Raw genomic sequence first — 8864 nt, 5'->3', positions numbered from 1 at the left:
TCAGAAGTAAGTCATGAGGCTTTTCTTCCTATAAAATTACAAGATACTTTAAATGATCATAACGACACAGATGGTGTGAAAAAAAAAGAACACATCGTCAACACTTTCCAGAATAAATAAATACTGATGCTCAGCTATTGATCACATTCACATATTTTTTTACTAAATAATCAAATAATATGCAAACAGATGGCATCAACTTCGTATTCCTCTCCATTCCTCATGTTCTCTGCCCTAGATGGTGTTTACCTCTGGTGAGGCAGCTACTGCTGTTATAGGGACCACACATTTGATTGTCTTGTAATCTCATCTTTTCCATCAGATTCATCAATAATATGGAGCCTAGAAACAGAACAAGTGTTTCAGAATTCTCTCTCCTGGCACTGACAGAGGATCCGGAACTGCAGCCCCTCCTCTTTAGCTTGTTTCTGTCCATATATCTGTTCACTGTCCTGGGGAACCTGCTCATCATCCTGGCTGTCAGCTCTGATGCTCACCTCCACACCCCCATGTATTTCTTTCTTGCCAATCTGTCCTTCACTGACATCTGTTTCAGTACCACCACAATCCCAAACATGCTGGTGAATCTCCAAACACAGAATCAGAGCATCACGTATGCAGGCTGCCTCACCCAGGTCTTTTTTGTCCTGTTTTTTTCTAGTTTGGAAAGCTTTCTCCTGGGAGTAATGGCCTATGACCGCTATGCGGCCATTTGTCACCCACTGACATACACAGCCATCATGAACCCCCGCCTCTGTGGTCTGCTGATTCTACTCTCCTTGTCCATTACCACTGTGGATGCCTTGATCCACAGTCTGATAGTGTTGAACCTGTCTTTCTGCACAGATTGGGCAATTCCCTACTTCTTCTGTGAAGTTGTTCAGATCATCAAGATTGCCTGTTCTGATACTCTCCTCAATAGCATCTTCTTATATTTGGCAGCTACCATACTGGGTGGTGTTCCCCTCTCTGGAATCATTTTCTCTTATACTCAAATTGTCTCCTCCATTTTGAGAATGTCTTCAGTGGGTGGAAAGTATAAAGCTTTCTCCACCTGTGGGTCTCACCTCTCAGTTGTTTCCTTGTTCTATGGGACAGGCTTAGGTACATATATTAGTGCTGCATTTACACACTCTTCCAGGAAGACTGCAGTGGCTTCAATGATGTACACTATGGTAACTCCCATGATGAACCCCTTCATCTACAGCCTGAGAAACAGGGACATGAAGAGAGCCCTGAGGAACATTATCAGGTGCACACCTGCTTTTCAGTGATAAAATTATCTGCTTTAGGCCGGGATTTCTAGATTGCATTGAAGTGAAAGAGTGGTCATAGCCAGAATTCCTGACTCTCCTATCACCACGTTGTTCTAAAATGACAAGATAACATAATGGCCAAGTGCAATTCAGCTTACGATTGGACCCTGACTTTGCTCTTTGGGTAGCTCTGTACTTTATGACAAATAATTTCAACTCTCTAACCTCAGTTTCTTTATCAAGTTCTATAGAAGCAGCTATGGCAGGTGTTCTGGCTTCAGTGATTTGGGGGGCAGGCATTTCAGCAGAAGGAAAGTAGGAGAAGGTGAAGAGGGCCAGGAAAAAAAAAAGTAAGGCTATGGGAATAGTCACAGACAGCTTCGGTCTGATCCTATTAATAGACCCATGTGAATGGAAAAAACATAGAGTTAGTCCCACTGTGAGAGATGGAAACTTACTTTTCATGTCTCAACTAGTAATCACTAAGACACGTTACTGGAAAACTGTATGTGTACAGGGTAACATCAGCATTCGCCGTATTCAGTTCCATTATCTAAAAAAGGGACAAAATGAGATGATTTCAGGGGCTTCAAAAGATTGTGAGATAACTGAATCTTACCAGTTAGGAACGCTTTGGTTCTAATAAGAAAATATAAATCCTCATTTTTAACATGCTTTCATTACAAGGACTTCAGAGGTAGAGAATGCACAGGAATAGGACGGTAAGGCTTCATTCAGTCTCCTACAATGTGGCTCCATCCTAGGGTGGCTGCGACAAATCCAGGTGTCATATCCACATATGATGCTCAGAGACAGACAACTGACTGCTCTTCTCTGGGTCTATTGTTAATAGACGTTTCCATGGAGTCATACAGAAGACATCTCCTCCCGTCTCATCACTTTGAATAGGATCATACATACCATCCTCATCAAATTTCTGATATGGGGCAGAGCAAGTACTATGAGAGCCTCAGGCTGACCATGTAGATTGTAGTTCCTGTTGGGAAGTGAACCCCTACAACCACTAAAAGCACTTAATACAATGGCACATAAACCTCAGTGACATTCTACTTGGGTCATTGCATTCCACACGTTACCATTATTTATAAGGTTTGGTATTCCTTGATATCAAACATTTCTACCACTTAATTCAGCAATTTTGTTGGCTTCCCTTTATTGTAATGTCTATTAGCATGTTTTATTAGTCTTAGTAATATAACCAAATGGATAATTATTCAGTATATTGGGTAGAGTTTGCAATCTGTTTTGGAACCACACTTGCTATGAGCCTTTCTCATTGATTTATTGATCAGAGTGTATATGAGATGTTACTTTTTTCCCTAGTCACCTTATTTTGCAGATTTCTCTCTCTCTCTCATCTCTGGTGAGTCCACACAGAAGTTGAATAAAATTAATTAAATCACTAAAGTTTTAGAGGGCTTGTTGTATTCTTAGGAATCTTATGTAAAATTTCTTAATGTGTATTTGTGAGGAAAAGTTTTCTGTGGAGATGGACCTTATTTTGAAGAAGACGTGAAAGTGAAAAGGACAGTAGAAAAGGGAAGTTGACAAGCTTAGGGAGATCACTTTTCCCACAGGCACAAAGAAGCAGTGTCATCACTCAGAATCATCTCTGTAGCATGGGGGGTGACAACAATTTGGGTTTGGGAAGAGAATCAGTGGAGTATATGGAGAGCCTACTATTCAGGTCATCATTAATGGTGGTGGTGGGATTGTGTTCGGCAGCACACTGCCACACCAGGTGTCTACTAGTGCAAAGCAGCACTTTTTATATCTCCAGAACACCTGTAGAAATGAGTGATCTTTTTCCTTTGTTAATACTGCCACTTTCTATCCCTCCCCCAAGAACTACTGACTTTGGTCTCTGAAGAGACATCCCTGAGTATTGTTAATAACCACTTTCTGAGATTTTGATGTATGCTGAAATCTGAGAAACATGATGTAAATATTAGAACATGAGAGAATATATTTAGAGTATGGAATACAAAAGGATATAGAAATTGGAATCTCCTCCATTTTACTTATTAAAATATCATAATCAAAGTAGTGTATGAAATGTATTATAGCTCTTAAAGAATAGTAATATAATGAAAACTCATATACCTATCCCCTGGGTTAAGAAATGAAGTAATGCCATCACCATAGAATTCATTTCAAGGGTCTTCCATTCATATTCCCCTCTATCCTCCCAGTGGCAAGCACTGCCTTAAATTCTGTATTTATCATTTTCTCTGATATTCTTCTGTTTTGTTGAATCTTATTAAGCTACCTATTCAATCTGTGCTGAGCAAATAATACAAGAAGTTGGACTATATGAGGAAGAACGGGGCATCGGAATTAGAGGGAGACTCATTAACCTGTGTTATGGAGATGACACAAACTGGCTTGCTGAAAGTGAAAAGGACTTGAAGCACTCACTGATGAAGATCAAAGACAATATGAATTACATCTCAATGTAAAGAAAACAAAAATTCTCACAACTGGGCCAATAAGCAACATCATGATAAACAGAGCAAAGATCAAAGTTGTCAGGGATTTCATTTTATTTGGGATCCACAATCAACACTCAAGGAAGCAGCAGCCAAGAAATCAAAAGATGCATGCATTGGGCAAATCTGCTGCAAAATACTTTTTTGAATTGTTGAAAAGCAAAGATGTCATCTTGAAGACTAAGGTGCGCCTGACCCAAGCCATGGTGTTTTCAATCTCCTCATATGCATGTGAAAGCTGGACGATGAATAAGGAATAATGAAGAATTGATGCCTTTGAATTGTAGTGCTGGAGAATATTGAATATACCATGGACTGCCAAAGGAATGAACCAATCTGACTTGGAGGAAGTACAACCAGAATGCTCCTTAGAAGCAAGGATGGCAAGACTCTGTCTCACATACTTTGGACTTGTTATCAGGAGGGATTAGTCCCTGGAGAAAGACATCATGCTTGGTAAAGTAGAGGATCAGCAAAGAAGAGGAAGGTTCTCAATGAGATGGATTGACACAGTGGCTGCAACAATGGGTTTAAGCATAACAGTGATTGTGAGGATGGCGCAGGACCAGGCAGTGTTTCATTCTGTTGTACATAGGGTCACTATGAGTCAGAACCGACTCAATGGCACCTAATGACAACATTCTTTGGATTGAATTATGTCCTTCAAAAAATAGGTTGAGGTCCTAAACCCTGGCATCTATAAATGTGACCTTGTTTGAAGATGTTATCAGTAAAGTTAACAAGAGGTCATATGGGAGTAGGGTGGGTCTTAATCCAATATGAGTGTTGCCCTTAGAAAAGAGATACAGAAACAGAGAGTCACCGAGGGAGAATAATCATGTGAAAACAGATCAGAGATTAAGCCAAGGAATTCTGGGAGTGCCAGAAGCTGGAAGAAACAAGGAAGAATATTCCCCCAAAGCCTTTGGAGGGAGCATAATCCTGCTGATGGCCTGAATTTGGACCTCTACCCTCCAAAACATTGAGACAATAAATTTTTGTCATTTAAAGACACTTTCTTTGTGGTTCTTTGTTATGGCAGTCCTTGGAAACAAATACCATCTGTGAAATTGACAGTATTTGACCCTATTTGCTCTAGGAATCCGGCAATGGAATTTACAGTCATTCTTTTTATCCCCTCTGTGTATATCCCTCTCCAATTTATAAATTTACTTCTTTTTGAATTTGTTAATAGTATGAATTTTTGTCCTTGATGTGCTTTTGAATTTCAGTTATGTTGCTGTGTGTAACAGTAATTTTTTACTTTCAATGTGCATATTTTTATATTATGTATGGTGACATTAAGAAATAAGCATTCTTTCTGGTGTTGATGGAAATTTTGGTAGTTTTCTATGATGAATAAATTGGTTTGAATATTGTCATACACCTCTCCTGGAGCAAATGAGAGTGAGCTTTATACCTAAGGTGGAATTTTAAGTGTAGGGGGAATACCTACTCTCCTTTGGAAACTTCCGAAGAGTTTTCTTAAGTGGAAAACCAATTTAAACATTCATAAGAAACTTCTGATATCCATATCATCACCACATGTTTTCATTTATTCTGATAATTTAGTGGTTATAAACATTATTTCTTTGTTTGGCATTTCTTTAATTATTAATGAAGTTGAGAGACTTTTCACATATTTATAAGTTAATTATTTTTCCCCTGGAGTCCCTGGCGGTGCAAATGGTTAACTCTCAGTTGCTAAATGAAAGGTTAGCTGTTGGAGCCTGCCTAGAGGCACCTTGGAGGAAAGCCTGGTGACCTACTTCTGAAAAATCAACCTTTGAAAACCCTGTGAAGGACAGTTCTCTGACACACATGGATTCACCATCAGTCAGAATCAACTCAACTATAGTTGGTTTGGTTTTTGTTGTTTTTACTTTCCCTCTACTGGACATTTTCTCTTCTGGTATTTCTATTGAGCTGTTTATCTTTTCTTATTAATTTATAACCATTCTTTATGTAATCAGGATATTAACCTTTGTCAGTTTTATGCATTGCTAATTTCTTCTTTAGGTGAGTAGCTTGCTTTTGCATATCCTTTACAGTGTTTTTGAACAGACACATGTTCTTAGTTTCAATATAGTTGTATACCTCATTACTTTACTTAATGGATCGTGCTCAATAGATCTTGTTTGTGAAATCTTTACTTATCTCAGACGTAAGAATTCATGTTTTGCCTTTTATATTTGAGGCATGTATACACCTGGAATTTATCTTTGCCCTTGATGTAAGACAGAAATTAAAATTCATTTTTATGTTGCAGCTCCTTTTATTAAATCCATTTGCTGTAATGCCACTTCCATAATAAATAAACTATTCATATGTTGGTCTTTATCTCAACTCCCTCTTCTGATTGATAAGTCTGTTGTATCTATCCCTGCACCCAAATTACAGGCCTTAATTTTTGCAACACAACAGTCAGCTAAAAATATGTTTGTTGTCATAAAAAACAAGGCCCAACATCATTCAGTTAGAATCACAAAGGTATCACAGGTTTACTGCTTCAGTGATAATTTGCAATTTACAACAATCTTAATAACAAAGAGCTGTTATTTCAACCTATGATTTGTAATATGAAAAAAAAAAGTATACTGAAGCTACTACTTTGAGCACTTAACCACTGTGCCACGAGGGGTTCCTTGACACTATATTGGAAAGTGTTAACTTTAACATGAAATAATAACATAAACATTCAATGAGCCATATGTAGAATTAGCCCTTTAGAATTAGAATTTGAGTACATTTGCCATATTATTACTTGTGTTTATACAGATACTATACCTATACTCATAAAATAAACTATCTTTTTGAACCTAAATGTGGTGTCAGTCTTCCTAATACTGCTGTTAGGGTTGTGATGTCTTTGAACGTACCTAAACGTAGAAAACGTAGAAAACTAGAACCCAATTACAGAAAGGTTGTCCATATGTGCAAAGAGCCTGAAATGAATGTGAGCAGCAAGAGTTCGAAGGAGGTGGATGGCATATTTCTGGCCTAAGAGTATGGGAACCCTGGTGGCGTAGTGGTTAAGTGCTACGGCTGCTAACCAAGGGGTCGGCAGTTCAAATCCATCAGGCGCTCCGTCCTATAGGGTCGCTATGAGTCGGAATCAACTCGACGGCAGTAGGTTAAGAGTACGGGAATCACCAATGCAAATTTCTTCCCTCTGTGAGTCTTGTTCATTAAGCGTTTGCACTGTCTTGAGATCAGAATGACAGCAAAATAATTTTACTAAAGAGGAGCTTTGGATATTCAATCCCCAAGGGTCACAAAGACTGCAAATAGTCCACCTGCGACCACCCCAACCACACCCGAGCCCGGGGACCATGATTTTTGCACATTTTTCATCCTTGCAACATCCCCATAATTTTTTTTACTCTTAGTAGCCAAATGAAACTAATGCACCCTTCCATCTTATCAATGAGAATAGGATCATACGTCCCTTCTTAATCTAATTACTGCTGTAGGGGAAAATGATTACTATGGGAGCCTTAAACTACTTCTGGAGTGTAATTCCACTGGGAGGTCAACTCTTATGACCACTACTACAATGCTCGGCACACAGCAAGTTTTCAATAAAACTTAAATATTATTGTGCTCTGTATCTTGCCAATACTCGTAGGTCATGCTATCCTTTTGCTCTTATGTATTCACATATTTTTGCCACTTGCTTCAGCAATTATGTTTGTTAGCTTTTATTGTAATATTTATCAGAGGCTCTTTCTAGTCTTGGTAATATAATCAAATGAATAATTATTTTAAAATGTTTTAAAATTAAAAAAAAATATTGGTTAGGCATGGTAAGAGTTGATAATCTTTTTTGGTACCATAGCTGTTTTCAATTTTTTAGCCTTTTTGTTTTGCTTTCACATGTGACTACCAGTTATCTCAGTACCATTTGCTGAACAGATTTTTATTTCCCTGTTGAATGGTTCCGGTTCTGTATGCTTAATCTTCATGTAGGAATTCTGGGTCTTAGTTGTTTTTCTCATCAATGTGTTTTTGAGATTCTAACTTGTTTTGGGTGTAGCACTATATCATTTATTTTCAGTGCTCTATACTTTTACATTATGTGTAGGAATATCACAAAAGTTCTCCTTTTTAATGTTGATAGAACATTTACTAGTTAGTTTTTTGCTATTATAAAATTCCTGCTCATTTCCACCATTGAGACATGTTGCAGGGTAGGTTTTTGGGTATAGGAAATTAACTGTTACCCTTTGGATAGTTCCAAAAAGTTTCCCTAAGTGGTTGAACTAGTTTGCACCCGCATTGAAGGATGATGCTGGGACTGTGTCACAACTCAGTTTCTCCCTCTGCCCAATTCTATTCCTTCCTTTCTGTTTCAAGGTGCTGTTTCCAGAAGTAGTCCCTAACAAACCTTTGGCATGCTGTGAAATAGTAGTAGTAGGGTCAGAACCTCTCTAACTTCCAGGGGTATAATGACCAGAATCAGTCCAATGCTGATTCTCGTGAGGTGGAGGTCAGACAAATCCCCACCCTTCAACATTTTTACCAGCTCTGACACCAGCCATCTGTCTGGCAGCAGTCTACTTCTCTTCAATAATCTATTGCAATGGCCACACAGAACTCACAGACCATACTTATAGTTAAGTGGTTTATTAAGAATGTAACAGGGTACACCTCAGGATCAGTATCAACAGCAACGTCTGGAAGGCACCTCCAAAGAGGGGAACACATTGTTCCCTTCTTCAGTGCAGGACAGCTCCCTCAGTTCCTCTCAGTCATGTAAGCAAGCAGGCCCTTCTCTGTGCCATGCACATCCCTTCTCGGCCATGCAGGCCTCCTCTCATCCCCTTCAGGACAGGCTTCTTCTTGGCTCCCTCTGGACAAGCTTCCTCTTAGCCCCCTCAGGAAAGGCCTCTCTGCTTTCGGCCTCCCTATCGTCAGCCTCTCCACTGCTAACTGACCCAGCTCATAGCTAGTGTAGCAGTTTTGTTCAGCTCTCTTAGCTACATTCCCAGCAGGTTGCTGCCATCACCACTGATTCTGCCACAGGGCCTATTCTGGGCCTCTTGCTATCTTCAGCCCTTGACCCATGTTATAGCTGTTTAAGGAGGTTCCTCAGCTC

At 39.2% G+C, this 8864-nt stretch overlaps 1 protein-coding gene across 1 annotated transcript; it reads left to right on the top strand.

Annotated features, from left to right (window-relative positions):
• Positions 1-335: 335 nt before the first annotated feature.
• Positions 336-1274, top strand: LOC126070916 (olfactory receptor 7G2-like). The gene has a single exon (XM_049875245.1). It carries the CDS (start codon positions 336-338, stop codon positions 1272-1274), a length of 939 nt encoding a protein of 312 aa, XP_049731202.1.
• The last annotated feature ends 7590 nt before the right edge of the window (positions 1275-8864 follow it).

Source organism: Elephas maximus, chromosome 3 (assembly GCF_024166365.1).
Source record: "Elephas maximus indicus isolate mEleMax1 chromosome 3, mEleMax1 primary haplotype, whole genome shotgun sequence".
NCBI lineage: Eukaryota > Metazoa > Chordata > Mammalia > Proboscidea > Elephantidae > Elephas > Elephas maximus.
Note: the sequence above shows the minus strand (reverse complement) of the source record. Positions and strands in the feature narration are given on the sequence as shown.

Coding starts and splice junctions, on each gene's coding strand:
- LOC126070916 (XM_049875245.1), top strand. CDS start 336: ATGGAGCCTAGAAACAGAACAAGTGTTTCAGAATTCTCTCTCCTGGCA.